We start from the raw sequence: 21,432 nt of genomic DNA, 5'->3' as shown, positions 1-21,432 counted from the left end.
CATGGTCATGGGAGAGTTTATTAAAACACATAATAATGGGTCCAAACCCCAAAGCTTCTGATTCAGTTGCCCTGCAGGAAGGTTGAAAATGTATATTTCTAACAAGGTCCTAGAAAATATTGAAGCTGTTTTGGGTTCAGGGACACCTCCCCCCCCCCCCGCCTTTTTTTGTATTGAGGATTGAACTCTTGGGTGCTTAACCAATAAGCCACCTCCCCAGTCCCTTTTATTTTGAGACAGGATCTCACTAAGTTGCTGATGCTGGCCTCGAACTTGTGATCCTCCTGCCTCAGCCTCCTGAATTACTGGGATCACAGGCATGCACTAAAGTGCCTAGCCAGAGACCAAATTTTGAGAATATTTTAGCCATTCTGCTTAGAAGGAGAATTACCAAATTGCTCTTCAGAATGGTTATATCAATTTATATTCCCACCATAATCTTTTTAAAACATCTGCTACTGACTGATTTTCTATACAAAGAAAAGAGTCTAGAAGTCCTTAATAAGGACTCATAGATATCTGAAATGTATCAACTGTCTCTAAACAACTTGGTGTTGTTGATAAATTTTCCTCCCATAATAGAAAACAGGGCATATAAAATTGTCTTTTGCCAAATAATAATGCATGATAAATTAGGATGGCATAGAAAAGGCACACTCTAAGAAACTCCAAAATAAAGTTCTACTGGAAAGAGGAGAATGATGTTATCCTAAGGTATAGTTTTTTGTTGTTTAAAAAAAAAAAAGTGGTAGCACCATAAGACATAACTATAAATCAAGCTTAACAACTTAAATTCTAACTTTTGCCTTGTGTTATCCACCTTTTTTCCAAGGGAATATTTCCAACATCTATACCTCATATATGATAGGTAAGCCACTTGGTTCAATATCGCCTCCTCCACCCTTATAATTATGAGAACTTAATAGACCTTAATTAAGCTTTTCGGCTTGGGTGAGTTTAGTATCTTTGCCATCATCTGCAGAGTATAACACCGAGGAACAGCCCAGGAACAAGACTCGCCTAAGGTTGCACAATGAACCAATGGCAAAACCAGGGCCACACCCTTGCACTATGCAAATCAAGTTCTAAATATTTTGAGTTATTATCATGCATTCAGTTAGGAATGTATTCTGCTTGACTTATTTTGACAAAAGTTTACAACAATTTTTTTTTCAATGTGGAAATTGAACTGGGGATTGTAAACATGCTAGGCAAGTACTTGACCACTGAGTTGCATCTCCAGCTCCTGAAATTTTAAGATCCTACAACACCTTAGAAGTAAAATTTGTATTCCATATGGAATCAGTGATCTAGGAAGGCAACTTCCTCAACTTATTGGTGAAAAAACTGAGGGCCAGAGAAGTCAAATATCTTTCTCTAAGAAGTGGCACAATGGACCAAGTGAGGTCCAGTCCCCTGATGTGTCCCCTGTGATATCATTCTGCTTCCATATTCCTACCCTTCAGTCTTCATCCTAATTCACCAGTCCTTCTCCATAATTATTCTCTCTCTCTCTCTCTGGCTATTACAGAAACCCAGTGAAATCAGAGGCTATTTTGAGACGCTAACAACTCAAAGAGGCAAACAAAAGAATAAGTTTGGAAGATTTTCTCCTAGTTAACAGAATAACCAATTGTTCTCCAAGAAATCTGTTCTACTTAGGTTGTAAGAAAGCAGTCCAGTACTTAAGGTGAAGAGAGTGCAAATAAAAGCATCCTTACTCAAAGGGAAAACGTGAATTCTGAAGGCTCTGCTACTGTGCTGATCTGGTTCTTCAACGAAAGGTGAACTACGAACTTGTCTCGGCAGCACTGTTATTTGTTGTTCAGAGTGAAAAGCCAGTGAACGCTTGGGGCACTGCCAGAGAGGCCTGGGAAAAGAAGAAAGTCCTCAGAGTTGTGAATAGCTGTTTGTACCTTACTGGGAATGCCCTGACCTGAACGGCATAGATAACATTAGCTCTACTGCCAGGGTGCAGATCTTGACTGCAGAGAGGAAGGGGCAAAGCTCGGAGGGACTTTAAAAGGAGAGATTTGTGAGTACCTTTCAAGACAGAGAAAAAAGGAAAGCCACTCTCCATCTCTGTAACAGTCACTGGGAAAGACTACTTGAATTGTGAAGAATGAAGTTTCAGTTGCAAAGAAGGCAACCCAACCTAGTGCTGAACTACTCAACCGCTGGCCAGAACTTTTTGATTCCAAATGGTCAGGAGGGGTGACTCTTCTAAATAAATAGTCACTGCTTGAAGATGAAGAAGGGCGGAACACAAGAATGGGATCAAACCTTATCTACCTGCTGGACTGGGGAATCTTCAAGGACAAATAATGTGGGGGTCTTTTTTTTTTTTTTTTTTGGCATGCACAAAAAAGAACCTTAGTTGTCTTTTGAATAACTAAATGAATGGTTCAATCTTTGCATTTCAAAGGTTAGAAAACCAAAGCCTGGCTCACAGCAGGGAAGAGCCAAAACTAGTAAACCAGGTTTTCCAATTCCCAGTTCAGGGATCTTTTATACCAGGGAGATTTTTCCCATTTGAAATACATAAATAAATACAACTATAATATGGTGATAGTTACAGGACTTTAAATATACTAAAAACCATTGAACTTTACACTTTAAATGGTTGAATTATGGTACATGAAGTGTACCTCAGTAAAGCTATTACAAAAAACCAATGCTACATTACTGGCTGGGGGTGTAGCTCAGTGGTAGACACCTTGGCTAGCATGCCTGAGGCCCTGGGTTCCATCTCTAGAGCCCTGAAAAATACAAAGAAACTTCAAACAAAATTATCTATACAGGGCTGGGTTGTGGCTCAGTGGTAGAGCACTTGCCTAGCACATGCAGGACACTGGGTTCTATCCTCAGCACCATATAAAAATGAATAAATAAAATAAAGGTATAAAAAATGTTAGGGCTGTTGTTGTGGCTCAGGGGTAGAGTGCTCGTTTAGCACATGCAAGGTCCTGAGTTTGATCCTTAGCACCACATAAAAATAAATAAATAAAACAAAGGAATTGTGTCCAACTACAACTGGAAAGTAGATATTTAAAAAAAAATTTTAAAATGTTACAAAATCATCTATACATGAAAAACAAGTGAAATACAAAAATCCAAAATTATGTCAAAGTAATTAGGGAACTGACTTTAACTTGCTTTAGTGTTTTTTTTTTTTTTTAAGTTACAAAAGATTGTTCACATGTTCTATTAAGTAATTTAAATTCCATGGTTCTTCACTCAAAAAATATTTGCAGGGCTTGGGATGTAGTACAGTGGTGACTTGCTCAGCCACACACACACACACACACACACACACACACACACAAACACGTGCGGCACAGCAAATGACTAAACGACTCAGAAACTTAAGTCTGTACTAGAAATCAAAACATGGTTATCTCCTCAATTATAAGGTAAGTTGCTAGTAAAGTATAACAGAAATTTAATTTTAGACTCAACTTTTCCCAGAAATGTCCATCTTTTTAACTCCTGTATATTCCTTTTAAAGACTTAACTTGCAAGTAATTGAGGAATTCTATTTCAATTTGCAAAGTGCAAGACAATTTTGGAGTTTTAGACAATATAACAATGTAACTGCTTTTAAAACATAAAAACAAAGAATTCATACTCATTCTCATAATTCTTAAAATATCTACTCATTTTTCTTGTTGAAAATGCTGCCACCCTTTCATCAGATTTGCTCAAGTTTGATTAATACTTGCTGCCACCTAGAGGGAAAAATGGTTGTAGAAAGACTTACCACTGAGAAGTCTGCTTAACTGATTTCCACAGGAGTGGAAAACTGCGGGCAGGAGCAGAAGGGTGGTCACTTTACCTGTTTATCATTTTCACTTTTTAAAAAGATAAGTCGTTTTTTTTTTTTGGTACCAGTGATTAAACCCAGGGGAGTTCTACCACTCAGATACACCTCCAGCCCTTTTTATTTTTTTCTTTTGAGACAAGGTCTTACTAAGTTGCTGAGGCTGGCCTCAAACTTGTGATCCTCCTGCCTCAGCCTCCCAGGTCACTGGGATTCAGGTGTGAGCTACCATGGCAAACTTAAGACAGTTTAACTTTCTTTTGCTTTTTTTCCTGTTTTTTTTCCCCCCTTTTTGGTGCTTGGGATGACTGAACCCAGAGCTTTGCACATGCTAAGCAACATGCTCTCACAATGAGTTATGTCCCCAACTCCCTAATTTTTTTGTGTTGGAAACTTAATAAGCATGAGAGAGATAATCATTGTTATCAATGATATTTTATTCTCTAAATTAGCCAAGAAATGCACAGTTTTTGTTCAAGGATAAGTGTAGCTGCTACTCCTTGTCTTGGACTGCTTTTATTTTACAAGAACATATGACATTTAGATAAATTTTGAGATCAGTCCATAGGATGTAGCTCAGCAGGTCACATACTTCGCATGTGCAAGGCCCTGGGTTCAATCCCCAGAACAAAACCAAAACAACAAAACAAAACAAAAAGGTAATTTCCAGTACTTATATTCTTAGATTTCAGGGCATCTCAGGTTTCTAACACCTATTTTTTTTTTTTTAAATTTAAAAAATTCCAGGCATAAAGTATAGGACAGAGAATAATGCAATATTTTTGTATTTGATCTTATTTGATCTCAACATAACTGAGATAGCCAGGGATGAAGGGAAGGGAAATATCATTTTCTGAATGGTTCTGAAGTGTCAGGAATTTCAGAACCCTTGTCCACAGATGAAAATATCCCAAGGTGTGAGGGACTCTATAGGTGGCACAGGGTCACAAGATTAGTAAGGGTCACAACTGAGATCCTAACCTTAGCTCTGTCAGACTCTAACTAAAATGCCCATGTTCTTCCCAACATTAATACTCTGTTTCCAATTTTCAACACCTTTGTGGCATTGCCAGGGTAAGTACTATTATCCCTATTCTACACATGAATTGACTGACACCCAGAAAGATAAAACCAGGTGCCTGAGTTCCTATAACCTCCTACTAAGTGGTAGGAATGAATACGACCGAATTCTTCTATTTCCACATTCATTTATCTTCCTATCAATAACATTTTAAAAATTATAAAACCCTTAGAAGTAAAATGAATATTTATAAATTTTCAATTGCATTTATTTGCTTAATTATGAGCTTTACCTGTTATCCAGTCTAAGAATGAGAAATTCATCTATAGATATTTGAAATTATTTCAGTAAGCCTATTGTTTCTGGATGTTTAAAAAATGTATGTATGGGCTGGGGGTGTGGTGTGGCTCAGCGGTAGAGCACCTGCCTAGCATGTGTGAGGCGTTGGGTTCCATCTCCAGCACCACAAACACAAAACAAAACAAAAGAAAAAAGCACCTTGCAAATTCTTTTGTTTGTCAGGCACGAGAAATCTTTTCTTTTTCTATTTGGGGCTATTTATGGATTACAGTGATTTGGTAAAGTATACTCTGAAAGGAAATTACAACATTTTCTTTTCTTTCTACTTAATCATCCCTGCAAAATTTTAAAATTTATTGGTGAATATTCTTATTTTATGGTAATACAGTTATTTCCTTAGGTTCAATAAGAATCTGTTTCTTGGGCTGGGGCCGTAGCTCAGTGGCAGAGCACTTGCCTAGCATGTGTAAGGCACCGGGTATGATCCTCAGCACCACATAAAAATAAAAAAAGGTTAAAAAAAAAAAAGAGTAAAATAAAAGCATTCTGTCCATCTACAACTACATATATATATGTATAATAATAATATATATATATATATATATACATATTTTTTTTTTTTTAAAGAATCTGTTTTTCATAGCAGCACAGTTCACAATAGCAAGACTGTGGAACCAACCTAGATGCCCTTCAATAGACGAATGGATAAAAAAAATGTGGCATTTATACACAATGGAGTATTACTCTGCATTAAAAAATGACAAAATCATAGAATTTACAGGGAAATGGATGGCATTAGAGCAGATTATGCTAAGTGAAGCTGGCCAATCCCTAAAAAACAAATGCCAAATGTCTTCTTTGATATAAGGAGAGTAACTAAGATCAGAGTAGGGACGAAGAGCAGGAGAAGAAGATTAACATTTAACAGGGATGAGAGGTGGGAGGGAAAGGGAGAGAGAAGGGAAATTGCATGGTAATGGAAGGAGACCCTCAGGGTTATACAGTGGAGGGGGTAGAGAGAGAGGAGAGGAGGGGAGGGGAGGGGAGGGAGAGGTGGGGAGGGGGGAGGGTGGAGGATGGGAAAGGCAGCGGAGCACAACAGACACTAGTATGGCAATATGTAAATCAATGGATGTGTAACTGATGTGATTCTGCAATCTGTGTATGGGGTGAAGGTGGGAGTTCATAACCCACTTGAATCAAAGTGTGGAATATGATATGTCAAGAAATTTGTAATGTTTTGAACAACCCACAATAAAAAATTAAAAATAAAAAAAAAATAAAAAAAAGAATCTGTTTTTCTTGGGTGGGGGATGTAGCTCAATGGTAGGGCACTTGCCTAGTATGTGCAAGACCCTAGGCTTGATCCCCAGCACTGCCAAATAATAAGCATAATTATAAAATGATTTTACTGAAGGAAAATTTATAAGTGTACATATTTGAAAGATCTGGCTTGATAAATTTTTACACATGTGTATACATGTATAACATGCTCAAGTATTTCTGCATATTTTAATGAATTATACTATTTTTTTCTGTTTTTTATTGGTACATATTATTTATATAGAACGGTGGGTTTCATTGTGGTATATACATTATAAATAAAATGTAATTTGGTCAGTTTCACTTCCTAGCATCCTCCAATCCCCCGATGCTTCTCTACTTCCTCTACTTTAGTGGTCTCCCTTCTATTTTCACGGAATTCTTTTTTTCTCCCAGTTTCATCCCTCCATCTTTCATATATGAAAGAAAACATATCTCTAGTTTTCACATATGATACTTTTCTCTGTGAGTCTGACTTACTTCACTCAAAATTATGATCTCTGGTTCCATCCAATTTCCTGCAAATGACAGAATTTGTTCTTTGTTGGGAAGAGTCTTATTCTTTCTGAATAAAATTCCATTTACACTACTAAATTTTAAGCCCAGGTTCAAAGCAAGAGCATCTTGACAGCCCATATACACAAATAAAGAAATTTTTCTGACACAAACCAAATGAACTATGACTGTAGAACTCTCTAATTTTTCCCTATAGCTCACTATAAAAGGAGGAAGGGGTTGCTGTTATGGGAGATACCTGAGAACAACCCATCTGCTATTTTTGGAGCCTAAGACCCTGGTCAGTATAATGAAAATTTTCCTTGGGAGCTGTGTGAGATTGACAACTGTGACTAGTTAGCATAGTTCTTTCTTTTGCTGTTCTGGGGATTGAACCCAGAGGCACTTTACCACTGAGTTACATCCCCAGCCCTTTTTGTTTTTTATTTTGAAATTGGGTCTTGCTAAGGTGCTGCAGCTGGTCTCAAGCTTGTGATCCTCCTGCCTCAACCTCCAGAGTTATTGGGATTCTAGAAGTATGCCACTGTACCTGGCTCAAGTAATTCTTAAAAAAGAAGCTTTCTCAGAAAATAGGCCATACTTTTGAAAAAAAGAAAAAAGATGATAGTTGCAAACACTTGTTAAAAGTTCAAGTTCCTTCCCACTTCTTTGTCCCTGTTCCTCTCTATCAACGCCACGGAGAAGCCAAAACCCCACAGTCTCTTTCAGGAGCATCCCCAATGAGGTAAGAATATACTGACAGGACATCACCAAGGGCCTCAGGAGGATAAAACAGGGTCCAGAATACCATTCTCCCCTGGAATGATGGCCTGACTTGTTCATTCACTCAACAGTTACTGACTGCTTTCTGTGTGACAGACACTGTCCTGTCTTTTTTGAGGAGACAACAGTGGACACCTGAGCTTCTAGAAGAGAAGATGATGATGTACATAGTACTGACAGAGGTGCCACTAAGGCACTGGACACCTTCTCTGCCAACTCCCCAAATGGACTGACCCTGCATCTGAGGGGGATAATTTGTCTTTTACTCCCAGCATCTGACACCAAATGTGTGGGGCTTTTTCTGTCACACCAACCAATTCTCCAACTTTTTGGACGCCAGTTGTGTGTCCTACAATAGAATTTAATTTTGATATTATCTATCTCGAGCTATATAGAGATCCCGTAAGTTAGGGGCTCAATCCCACACAACTAAGTAGCTGTAAATTTCCACAATCCCTTCCTCTGGGTTAATAATTTGTTAGAAGGGCTCACAGAACTCAGGAAGGCACTTTACTTACTATTACCAGCTTATTCTAAAGTATCCAACTCAGGATCAGCTAAATAGAGTGATGCAAGGGTTGGGGATGTAGCTCAGTGGTAAAGCACTTAACGTGCAAGACCCTAGGTGAAGCATGTGAAGGAGGAGAAGGAGGAAGAGGAGAAGGAGGAGGGAGGAGAGATGAGGAAGGAGTAAGTAGGGGGAAGGAGTATGAAGAAGATAAGGAAGAGGGAAGAGGGGGAAGAAGAAGAAGAGGAGGAGAAGGAAGAAAGGAGGAGAAGGAAGGAAGGAGGAGAAGGAGAAGAAAGAGGAAGAGGAGGAGGAATAGTAGTAGTAGTAGGAGGAGGAGGACAAGGTATCGTTGGGTGGGACTGGGAACTGAGCTCTGCGCCCACTCTAAAGACCCCATCCTCCCAGCACCTTAATGTATTTATTCATCAACATGGAAACTCTCAGAACTCTGTTATTGAGGGTTTTATGGGGGTCCCATTACCTAGGCATGACTGATGAATTCACTGCCATTGAGAGTAACTCGATCTCCAGCCGCTCACCCCTTCCCAGAGGTGGGTGGAAAATGGGAGGTAGGGATGAAATTTCCAGCCCACTAAGCACATTGGTGGTTTCTCTGGTAACCAGCCCCTATCCTGAAGCTATCTAGGGCCCATCAAGGGTCACCTGGGAAGGCTGGGGATGGGGCTTAGTGGTTTAGTGCTTACCTAGCATGCACATGCATGAGGCCCTAGGTTCAAGCCAGAAGGAAAAGAAAAAAAAAAAAGAGTCCCCTCATTAGATGAAATCAGATATGGTTGAAAGGGACTTGTTGCTCCTAACACTTAGGAATTCTAAGGCTTTTAGGAGCTCTGTGCCACAAGCCAAAGACAAAAACCAACCATATATTTCTTATTATGTCACAATATCACAAAGTAATATCTGGACATTGGTAATGAATTTTATAGGTAGAAGGAGGAGGGATCTAATAGGCATTTCCATTTCTAGAGTTCCATCTCGTTGCAATCACAAGGATCAAAGTCAAGTCAGGTTCAGAGGCACCCTAATTATGGCAGCCTAAAAAAACACACACTCACCGGTTTTTGGAGGCGTCCAGCAATGTATAAGTTATTCCAGTTGAGGAGATCTTCAATTAGAATACTGGTGCTAATAACCCCATATTTGATAAGCTGAAAAAGGAAAGAAATGGGTGAAAAAAAAAGCCAAATATCAGGTTGTTGCTTATGCAAGTACAAAACATCAAATTCTGGACAGAAGTACGAGCTTGATTTCCAAAGTCCCTCAAAATGCCTTCCATGGGAACACCCAAATCTCCACCAAAACTCTTTAGAGGTTTAATGTCCAAAACTGATTTGGAACTCAGATATGGTTCAACGTATAGTTCAAAGTACAGGAGGTGAGGTGATCACAAACTTAGGTCCATGTGATATTAAAGGCAGAATGGCTCTTAGACACCATAATGGAGTCATTCTGCAAAACAAAACAAAACAAATAAAAAATAAATAAACTGGTCCTTTCCAGTTTGAGAAATATTGACTTAGTTCATGTTCTCCATCTGAGAAATAAAAAGCTGAGGCCCAGGAAGAATAAATTAAACACCCAAAGGGGCAACAGTACTAACAGTTAAAACTAGGTCCTAGAGCCAGGCATAGTATGTACCTATAGACCCAGATATTTGGAGGCTGAGGCAGGAGGATGGCTTGAGCCTGTAGTATGGGGCCAGCCCAAACAATGCTGAGAGACCCTGTCACTCTCCAAAACAAAACAAGGCTGGGTATATACTCAGTGGTGCTTACCTAGCATGCATGTGGCCCTAGGTTTCATCTCTAGTACCACAAAAACAAACAAATAAGCAAACTAAATCCTAGAATTCCAGTTCCCAATGTTCTTTTCATTGCAAAATAACAGAAAGTTTCTTTAATTAAAAGTTTTTACTGATATCTTTTACATAGTCAATTTCTCTGTTGCTGTTGACTTTGAAAGGCTTATAGTTACAAAGCAACATCCCCAAATAAAACCTCTTTATCAGTACTAAACACATGGAATTATGGTCAAGTCAATTTCCATAATAATTTGTATAAACCCTGAATGTAGATTTCCCAGGTTACAAAGTCCTATTTGTGTTAACAAATACCTTCAGATCCACTTTACTCAACTTTGGTATCCAAATAGCCTTCTCAGGCTGCACATATGTAAAAAGTATCTAAAGAATTTCAATTAAAATGTACAGTCCCCTTGGTATACAATTTTGCCTAAACCTTTAGTTACTGGAGCTTGTAATACTGTTTGAAAGTTACTAATTAGAGATAGGCTCAGCATAATATTAATTATGGATAAAGTACACAGTTATGTGTTTTGCATGAATAAGTGGAAGTGGAAGGTTGGGCTGAATAACTACCTTTTCCCTCCACTACGCCACAGGACTGCAGAAACCATTCTTCCTACAGACAAGTATAGCTGGGGGGCAAGAGGGGGGACAGTAGAAACAGCACAAGCCTATAAGTCTGTCACTAACTAGGTACCTGACCTCTGGAAGGTGTTCTCTCTAAACCTTCATTTCCTCATCTGCAAAATGCAGGCGCAACTAGGTGTAGTGATGCACACCTAGAACCCCAGCTACTCAGGAGGCTCAGGCAGGAGGATTATAAAGATGAGGCCAGTCTGGGCAACTCAGCAAGAAGCTGTTTCAAAATAAAATTTAAAAAGAGGTGAGGAAGTTGCTCAGTGGAGAGTGCCCCTGGGTTCATACCTCAGTACCATATAAAAGGAAAAAAAAAAAAAATGCAGGGGAAGCAGAATAGGACCTCAACCAGAAAAGCAAACAGATGGCCTTTAAGGGTTTACAGATATCACCAGTTGATCACAGCACTCATTCCTCAGCCAAGTCCAGATCCTTCTCAAGTCAGTATTCCAGTCTCCTGCCCTTTAACACGTGCTCCTTCGAGCAATTACATGAGCATTACCAGACAGCTTGTAAAATATGCAGCATCTCAGGTTCCATCCCAGACTACCCAATCAGAATCTGCACTTTAAAAGATCCCCATGTGATTCATATGCCTGTAAGTATGCTCTAAAAATCAGCAGGATTGTCAGTCTAGCAAGTGAAGCCCATGTCTCAATCCTAACCCAACTAATCTCCAGGAGGCAACTGAGTTAGATCCCCACTGGTCTTCACATTCTGGGGATCTACTTAGCTCTTGACAATCCTCTTAAGATACTGGAATGCTTCATCTGGTTTGCTTTTTTTCTTTTTCTTTCTTTTTTTTTTTTTTTGGTAGTGCTAGTGCTATAGATCAAACTCAGGAACTCATACATGCTAGGCAAGCACTCTACCACTAAGCTACAACCCTCTGGGTTGTTTCTCCTCTAAAAGATAGGCAAGAGTCTCTGATGTCAGACAATCCCTCTTTGGGGACCTTTGCTCTCTAATACCCCACACCTGAATCCCACTCACGTGCTAACACCAAGAGGTTCCTGTCTATTACTTGGTCTCACAGACTACCAGCCTCTCTTGATGCCCCCTTCACTTCCAATTTCTTCCTGGGGGTGTCTGTTCCTCCTTCTAGATAAGACTGATCTCCACCCTGATCTTGAATAGGGCTGCCTATTCCTCACATTGACCAAACCATTGGTTCTCAAAGTGTGGTTCCTAGACCTGTAGTTTAAGTGTCATTTGGAAGCTTGTTAGAAAAGCAAATTCTCCAGCTCCAACTAGACCTACCGAATCAGAAACTCTGGGGGTGGATCCCTGCAATCTGTGTGTACAACAGATTAAAACTTGGGAACCACTTGGCCAAAGGCAAAAAAAAAAAAAAAAAGCAAGTAACATTCAATCACCTTCTCACACTTCAATCACAATGAAGGGGAGTTGAGGATTCCAGTGCCTGCTCTGTCCCTGGGTTCAGAACATCCAGCAGGAGTATGACCCTTTCCCACCTGCACAAACATACATATTTCACTGGTGCTCTTTTAACAAAGGTTAATAATCAACCAAGTTAAGACAAAGGGCCAACGTCACTTACCCTACCATCACACATAATCAATGGATTGTAGTAAACTCCAGCGCCATAGTTATCCTGGACAGATGTGATAATCTTGGGCCCTAAAACTTTTAGAAATGAGTAGTGGCTCCGATTCTTTTTCAGGTTTTCTGAATGCCATGCAATAGGGTCATCTACTGTGAACACAAAATCCAGCATTGCATTCTGTAAAGAAAAGAGAATGAGTTCATTAATTCCTGGAAAAGTGGCTAGATGGAGTGGAACCCTCCCAAATACTGTGCTATTATGATTAGCAGAAGATCCAGGGTCTCCAATCTCTGAAAGCAATGTGAGCTTTGTTTTAATACAAATACTAATTTAATGTGTACTATGTCAGCACTTTATATATAATATATACAGCAACTTACTTTATCTTCACAATAATTCTACAAGGTAGGTATGAAATTATTCCAATTTTATAGGAAAGGAAACCAATGTCCAGGATAAGCACTGTGCCTTGGTACACAGGGCTAATTAGCCACAGACCTAAGTAGCATGGTAATAAATTCTGTGTGCTGAATAATTTGTGCTACATTACCTTTCACCTAACTGCAGTTAAATGTGTTCCACTTTTCTTCCAGAGCAAAGATCACTTGGACAAACTCTAAGTGGTATGTAAAAGGAAATAAGTCATTCACAACTACTAATAAAGTACCTATGAGTTCTGATGGGTCCTAGGGTAGATTCAGTCTACTGGAGGAAGTAGACGACCTGACAGAGGAATGCATAATGTACTAATGTCACTGAAGAGTGGGGGCAGATCCCTAGTGGCTTAGAAGGCTGAGGCAGGAGGATTGCAGGTCCAAAGCCAGTTTCAGCAACTTAATGAGGCTGTAAGCAACCTACTGAGACCCTGTCTCAAAAAATAAAAAAGGATGGGGATGTGGCGTAATGGTTAACTATCCTTGGGTTCAATCCCTGGTTCAAAAAAAAAAAAAAAGAGGGCAGATCCAAGAGAACAAGAAGTAGGAATGTTTCTAGGGAACTTAAGTAGAAGTCTTGAAGAAGGCATGCAAGGGAAACAGGGCTGGTGGAAGTACTTGGGGAAGCATGAGGAAGGTACAGAACCATGTACAGGAAACTACTTCTATGGGTAGGAGACAGTCAGGCATGTTCTGGACCTGCAGTTTGGTGCCACTGGAACAAAACATACTTATGTTGTGGGAGATAGGACTAGAGAGGCTGTTTGCCATGCTAGAAAACATTCCTGCAGAAGAACTAACTGGAGAGTGGAGATAAAGGATGAGGGAAATCTGATAGGTAACCACTAAAAAATTCCAGGGGAGAAACAAAAAGGTTTGAGGCGAGGCACTTGGGGTAGAGACTGGTTTGGAGGAGATTTAGTATTAGAATATACAAGGTTTGTTAACTTGAATGTAGGGGATGAGAGTGAGGGTAAGGAAAGAATATTTTTTTGGAGGGAATTCCAGTTCTACTCAAAGGAAATGAAAAATGATGAAGAGACTATAGGAGACTAAAGGATGCTCTGGGTTTCCCCCACTGTTACCAACAAACCACTGGTGATACTTAAGATGTGAGGAAGAAAAGGGTAAACATTCTTAAATATCTATAATTATGTAAATGTATACTATAATTTCTCACACAACTTCATATGCTGCCAATTTAAAGAACAACATTGTAACAGCATAGATAGGAAATCCAGGCTGTAGATAGCCTCACCAGGAAGTGAATAGGCAAACTTTAACCAATAGGCAAATTACAGCCAAGTATCTAAGTCCCTATTGCAATTTTCACACTGAATTCTGTAAATCACAATGAAAATTATATTGCTAGTCGTGCTCAGCCAACTCTGAAGAGTCACAATGTTTAGTCCCCACTAGACACTTGTTAAATATGCTGAGCATGAAGTGCATACACCGGCTAGCCACGAACTGTTGTCCTTAGTTACCTTCACGGTACCTGCCCTGGCCCTACAGACAATTCATCAATTTCTTTGAAATCAGAGGATTATTTTGTATTTTCTCCCACAGCTGCAGACAGGAGCTCAAACTTGGCTGCGCATTCGAATCAAGCTACGTTTTTCAAATTCCTGAAGCCCAGCCCCATTCTAGAAGAGTTAAATCAGAAATCTCAGGTGGAACCCAGCAATTCTTTTTTTTTTTTAAGCTCCCTAGAAAATTCCAACGTAGTGTCCAGGTTGAAAACTAAATTAGAACCTAGCAACTGTTTTTCTTTCTTTCACCTTGCCTAGGCAACAGTTTTTCCCTTCACCTAACTGTAGCTCCTGCAATTAGGAATCCCAAGTGGTTTCCTAAATTATCCTTCAAAACTCAGCTCACGTGCTCTTATACTAAGAACACTTCTGGACGATTTGCATCCTCCTAATTGACGCCTGGAGTGAGCAGGCCACCCTAGGGCTCCGAAGGGAGAACAAGCAGAATCCTGGCAATGGGGTGGACCGCGGGGAGCCGCATGGGGAAGGTCCGGTCTCTGGGGCCGGGCTCACCTTCTGGTCTGAATTGGGACCCGCCTGGCGGTACACCCCCGAGCCATAGGCGAAAGCCAGGCTCAGCTCCTCGGGGAAGTGAGACAGGATCTTGCGGAAGGCCACCCCCGAGCTGTGCAGCGCCTGCAGAGCCATGGGTCAGAGGCTGAGAGAAACCGAGGACCCTTGGCGGAGCAGGGCGAAGGAAAACAGTAGCAGGGACAAGTGGTTAAGGGTGGGGAAATGGAAATGGGGACACCCGCTCAAACGTATGACGACTGAGTGGAGAGGTGGGACTTCAAAAACTCGCACGCAGTTGCAGCGGTCGGTCTGTCAGAACCGAAGGTGAGAGGAGCATCGTGTGAGGCTCAGGTGGGCGGCGGTCTTGCAGGCGCAGCTTCCTCTCCTGGCCCCGCCCCTCACGCACACGCGCTTCAAAGGCGCAAGAGGCGGCGCGCGCCGGTGTGTGAGGACGCGGGAGCTCTGCAGAGTCCCCTGGTGGTAGGAGGAGCGCTCTGCAGGCCTGGCTTGAGGCTGCAACTTTAAGCGGGTCTGGGAGATGGGTGGGAGGTGCAGGTTCATGTCAGCTAATTAAACTGCTCTTGCGTCTAAGGAATCTTCTGTAACTCCTCAAGCCACAGTTTTAAGAAATGACTATAAAATCGTGTGTGTTGAAGGTTTTTTCTAATGAAGCAAAGCCTCATATATAGAATTGACTATTCTAAAGTATACAGTTCAGTGCTATTTGTTCTTTAACAATGTTGTGCAACCATCACTTCTTTATGATTTTAAATTGAAGGATTTTTTTGGGGGGAGGTGGGTATTAAGGATTGAACCCAGGGGCATTTTTTCACTGAGTTACATCCCCAGCTCTTTTTAATTTTTTTTAAAATATTTATTTATTTATTTTTGAGACAGGGTCTCACTAGGTTGCTAAGGCTATCCTCGAATTTGTGATCCTTATACCCAAGCCTCTTGAGTAACTGGGATTACAAGCGTGTGCCACCACGCCCAGCTTGAAGGAGATTTTTGAAGGTTTAAACACAAATAAAATTTAAAATATGCCAAATCCCACCATCTGGAGATTAAAAGCTGTTAATATTTGGCTGTGATTTCTTCCTAATAAAGCCCTTTTCAAATCCAATGATGAATACGAAAGTGCTCCACAAATAGAAAAAGACTGCACACATGTCCTCTGATATTTGAGTTTAATTTTAACGGCAGAGAAGACTCTCTGCCCCTTTGCCTTGGGGATTGGTCTCACATCAGGTGAGACGTGGTTTCTGGATCAAACAGAACCTGAGGGTAGAAAAGATCTTAGAGGTCTCCTCTTCATTTATGACCACAGAAATTTGCTCAAGATCACCTGGAGTTTCAGGATGCAGCTTGATACCCAGGATAGACACTTTATAGCTACTCATTCTGCTCCTATATACTCTGCATCTCAACAATGGGTCAAGCACGGTGGTGTACACCTGTAGACCCAGCTACTTAGAGGGCTGAAGCAGGAGAATTGATTGAGCCCAGAGATTTTTGAGGCCAGCCTGGGCAATATGGATCCCATTTCAAAAAGAGGAAAAAAGGAAAAAGAAAGTTGAATATCTAACATTTAGGTAACGTGGGCATATTTTCACATGAATTTCTCATTTATCCCCCCTCTAGTACCCTGTGGAAGGAGGTAATCGATTCTTTTAACAGATGAAGTTGAGGCTCCAAGAGATAAAGCAACAGGCCATGTCACATCATTCTGTAGCAAAACCAGAGCTAAAACTCAGGTCTGGCTCCACCTTGTGGTTCTTTTCACAATTCTCTCTCCTTTCCTTCAGGGGTTTTGAGTACCAACCTGTTGGAGTGAGCTGTTAGCTTAGATTGGTGTAGGCAGAAAAGAGGCTGAGAAATCAGTAACCAAAACTGTTACCCTAAAGCCACCATGAATGAAATGGTGACTCCTGGGTGGTAGAAGCAGAGAAAAGTGAGTTAATTCAATAGGAAAAATTAATTCTGGTTAAGTGCTGAGAAATTTGAGAATAGATCAGGATTATAGCTGTGCAGGGACTAGAGGTGTATGGAGGAGATACAAGGAAATCAGAATATAACGTGTAGTCATGCACCTGGGCACCCAGCATTATAATAATCTCCTTCCAAAAGGGAACTTTAATCAGTTCTGGGTGTGCAGGGGAGAGACCTCAGGAAGAAGCATTGTTGCCAGGTCTTGAAGGATGGGTAGCAGTTTATCACACAGAAAACAGGAGAGGTTCCACAAAGAAAGGCACGGTGGCTCATGCTTGTCATCCCAGCAGTGTGGGAGCATGAAGCAGGAGGATCGCAAGTTTGAGGTTAACCTGGCCAACTTAGTGAGGTTCTGCCTCAAGATAAAATATGAAAAGGGCTGGGTTATGTAACTCAGTGGAAGTTCAATTCCCGGGACTGCCAAAAAAAAAAAAATCGATTGTGACATGGCTTCTCAGCTTCAGCGGGACAGCTAACCTACTGGTCCTTGCTGAAAAGGGGCCACGGAGCAGTGGAGTGGCCTCATGAATGGCAAGCGCCAAGCCGGCCTGCTGCCACATGGAGCCCAAAGCACAGGCAGGACAAAGCCACCGACCTGCTCTTCTGCCACCAGGTCTGGGCATAGTATGGATACCTACTGCAGTGTTGCAGTCCCATCCCGAGACCTCAACCTCCTGCTTCCTGATGGGCCACCAGAAAATGAAAGGGGGACAGGCTTGAACGAAAGTTGGGACTCAAGAACTGACCAATAGCATTAGCACATCTCCAAGCCCTAATTAGCATAAGCTTGGACCAATAGCAGTGAACCAATTGGTTTATAAATCCCTAGACCAAACCCCTCAGATTTGGAAGACTTGCTATAGAGTTCTCCTATTTGGGGTTTAGTAAGGGGTCTGTCCCTGGATTTTAACAAATTCTGTTATTATTCTTATTCACCCTCAGTAAGAAGTGCCACAGTTCTTGGCTTCAGAGGTCTGAATCTCATGCAATCTTCATCTGTCAACAAACTGCCTGTTAGCAGGAACAGGGATAGCAGGGAGTTGAGCTTTTCCTGGAAACTCTGATTTAACTGGCTTAATGATAGGTCCTGGGATGGGGTGTGTGGCCTGCTTAGCATGTGTGGGACTCTCCATTCAATCCCCAGCACCCAAAGTAACAAATAATAGGCATCATTAAAAACTTACTGTGCCTAAGCACTGTCTACACTCTACCCCCCTTTTTCCCCCATTCCAAAGAGTCTGAGGCAAGTTCCCTAAGATGATTATCATTTTTTACCTGTGGAAATCAAGACCCTGAAGGGAAGAGCAGATTATCCATCAGAGTGAGCAGAATGAGAAATCTGGGGTTGAACCCAGGACTGCCTTATCCATGTCCAGGTCTTTCCCACTGGGTTTAAATCCCTTCTGAAATGCTCGTGGTGCGAGAGAAGAAAATGGATATATTTCAGAAGCAGGAGCAGTGGCCAAAGGCACAGCCTAGAGATTATATAAGGGAGGCAGAAGGGAGACTTTCATTTCATTCTCTCTGTTCAAGCACAGAGATTTTGGTTGGTTCCTATTAGATATCACCCTAGCCCAGATTGCCACACTCACAGTGGGATTGCACTGAACCCCTTCATTGGAACACTGAATTAACCACAGAACCAGGCGTTTCTTTTTAATCTTCTTTCTTTCCTTGAGAAAATAGTTCAAACTCTTTCTTTCCTGTTTGCAGAAGTGAATCCATGATCAAAAAAGAGTAAACATTATAAAATGTGTATATTATTCCTCAGAGGTTGGCAACAGTGATGTTTGTTACATCAGTGGGTTGACGCCCAGGGTCCCGTGGAGCCCACCATACAGGTGCAGTGGGTCAGAGGTGCAGGGAACCGGCACTGACACCAGCCAGAGTTCACTGGAGCCCCTACAGCCCTAACCTACAACCCCAACCTACTGCTTCCTGCCAGGAGGAAATGAAAGTGGATAGACTTGAACTAAAGCTAGGACTCAAGAATTGACCAATAGCATTAGTACATTTCTGCCTCATTAGCATAAGATTGGACCAATAGTAGTGAACCAAGTGCTATGTAGATCCCTAGACCAGGATGCTCCATTCTGTGCAGGTCTGCTGGTCTCTGCCGAGAAGCTATACCAGAGATGCAGGGCAGAAGCCCCAGGCTGTGTGGAGCCCTCCACAGTGTCTGGGGTGTAGCTAATTTGTACTGAAGCAAGCCAAAATGTCCTGACCTGTTACCCTGTAGCAGCCTGGTCTGCTCACTGGGGATACCTGCTGTAGAAGTGTATTCCTTCTAGTGCCTTCTTCACCTACAATCTCAATTTCTTGCTTCCTACCATGAGAAATTGAAAGTGGGGTAGATTTGAATGAAAGTTGAGACTCAAAAATTGACCGTTAGTGCTACCACATTCCTGGCTCTAACTGGCATAAATTTGGACCAGTCATAGTGAACCAAGTGGCATATGAACCCCTAGACCAGAATATGTGCTGTAGAGTCATCTCCTTCACTGCCACTGTAAGGTGTTCGTTCCTGGTTTTGGGGTAAAACCTACTGTTATGTTTACTCATCCTGAGGAAGAACTGTGAAATTTCCAGGCTGCAGACATCAGCATGTCATGCAGATGTTATTGGTCAGCAGAAGCAGAAAACCTTCTGCCTTACTTATTAGCGGAAGCAGGGAATCAGCTTTACCTCAAAGCTCTGGTTTTAATAGGACTAATAATAATGGCTGGGGTGTGTGACTTAGTGATAGGGCACGTACTTAGTGTGTGTGTGTGTGTGGGGGGCCCTCTATTCAATCCCCAGCACCCAAAGTAACAAATAATAGGCATCATTAAAAACTTACTGTGCCTAAGCACTGTCTATACTTTACCCTTTTTTTTTCCCATTCCAAAGACTCTGAGGCAAGTTCCCTAAGATGATCATCATTTTTTTAACCTGTGGAAATCAAGACCTTGAAGGGAAAAGCAGATTATTCAGTCAGAGTGAGCAGAATGAGAAATCTGGGGTTGAACCCAGGACTGCCTTATCCATGTCCAGGTCTTTCCCACTGGGTTTAAATCCCTTCTGAAATGCTCATGGTGCAAGAGAAGAAAATAAACATATTTCAGAAGCAGGAGCAGTGGCCAAAGGCACAGCCTAGAGATTAATAAGGGAGGCAGAAGGGAGACGTGGTGCATTTCCGTCTCGCTGTGCGAGCACAGAGATTTTGGTTGGTTCCTACTAGATATCGCTCTTGCCCAGATGGTTACTCTCACAGTGGGATTGCACTGAACCCCTTCATTGGAACACTGAATTAACCACAGGACCAGGCATTTCTTTTTTAAGTCTTCTTTCTTTCTTTGAGAAAATAGTTAAGCTCTTTCCTGTTTGCAGAAGTGAATCCATGCTCATGAAAATGTAAACTTTACAAACTGTGTGTATTATCCTTCAGAGGTAGGCACTGGTCATGTTTGGTATGTATTTTTTTCAGATATTTTTATGAATATATTAATATTAAAAAGATGTTTAAATGGAATCATGATAAGACACTGTTGTAGGGACAAATGAGGAAAGGCACCAAAGATAGCAGGAAACAGTTTTATTTGGCTGCAGCCAGATTCAGAGGGCTCAGCTTTTGCTGTAATTAATCCCCTGAACCCCGAGTTCAGTTAGTTTCAGAGTTTTATACGCAGCCTGTAAGGGGAGGGGTTCAGAAGTTCACAGTCTCCAGAAATTCACATAAAAGCGGCTTTTTCTTTCACTGTTCTGGGCAGCTTAACCCTTCAAGGACAACACCTGAGAAGGGGAGAGCTTCTTCTCCCCTCTCTTTCCTCCCCCTGCCAGCTGTTACCATGGAGCCCAGTTGGTAAGTTATCTTGAAAAATGTAGACATCTCTGTGAAGCCCAGCTCGAGACCAGAAGCCTAGTTTGCACATTTCTACAAACTATTATACTGGATATGTTGGTGAAAAACTAGTAAGGGGGTGTCCAGCACCTGGAGTGCTGGAATCTTCCCGGCTAGTGGCCAAGTAAAACAGGATGACATGAAATTAGGAAGCTTATCTCCATTGAACTCTTTTGCAGAGACTCTTTTGCTGACAGTCCTAAAATCAGCCATGGTGAAGATTTCTGGAGAAGCCCAGTTAAGACTTTTCTGTGCAGAAAGGGGGTGCCACTTCAATACAACTGACATGGCTCCCTGGCTGCCAGGCTGTGTGGTGGGTCTACTGGTCTCTGCTGAGAAGTGTTAGTGGAACCCAAAAAGGAAGGAACATAGGGTGGGTTGAAGCCCAGGGCCTTGGGGAGCCTGCATACAGGTTCAGCGAGCCAAGGCATGCTGACTAGTCATCCTGCAGAAACCCAACCTGCCCAGGGGGATGCTTGGTGCAGAAGCGCTCTCCTCCCTCCTGCCACAAGAAAATGTAAGAAAGGAAGTCTTGAAGGAAAGTTGGAACTCAAGAACTGACCAATAGTATTAGTACATCTCCAAGCCCTGATTAGCATAAGTTTGGATCAATAGCAGTGAACCAAATGGTATATAAAACCCTAGACCAGCACACCAGGTGTTATTTAGGCAGTGTGTTGGTGTCAGTTGAAAGGTAGTAAGTCTAGGGGTGGAGCAGTGGAGTAGTAGCCCGGGGCTGGGTGGATCCTGCCAGAGAGGTGCCCTGGATCTAAGATGCTGCAAACCAGCCCTGATGGCAAGCCAAG

General features: G+C 41.6%; 1 protein-coding gene across 4 annotated transcripts in view; it reads right to left on the bottom strand.

The window, feature by feature from the left end:
• Positions 1-15,153, bottom strand: part of Tamm41 (TAM41 mitochondrial translocator assembly and maintenance homolog) — a 49,833-nt gene extending 34,680 nt beyond the window's left edge. Inside the window, exons 1-3 of one of the 4 annotated variants that reach the window (XM_046425570.2) lie at positions 14,758-15,153; positions 12,273-12,455; positions 9,327-9,419 (exon numbers count right to left, since the gene is read on the bottom strand). In XM_046425570.2, coding sequence (XP_046281526.1) covers positions 9,327-9,419; positions 12,273-12,455; positions 14,758-14,892 — 411 coding nt within the window. In that variant the 5' untranslated portion in view covers positions 14,893-15,153. Of the gene's footprint in view, positions 1-1,721; positions 1,854-9,326; positions 9,420-12,087; positions 12,187-12,272; positions 12,456-14,757 lie in introns of those variants that run through there. The other 3 variants (XM_046425571.2, XM_046425572.2, XM_058572944.1) reach the window with 3 other exon arrangements.
• Positions 15,154-21,432: the final 6,279 nt, after the last annotated feature.

The sequence above is a fragment of the Marmota monax genome, unplaced genomic scaffold, assembly GCF_021218885.2.
Source record: "Marmota monax isolate L192 unplaced genomic scaffold, Marmota_monax_Labrador192_F-V1.1 WCK01_AAM20220418_F8-fsc00028, whole genome shotgun sequence".
NCBI lineage: Eukaryota > Metazoa > Chordata > Mammalia > Rodentia > Sciuridae > Marmota > Marmota monax.
The sequence above is the reverse complement of the archived record's forward strand: the minus strand, read 5'-3'. Positions and strand labels throughout refer to the sequence as shown.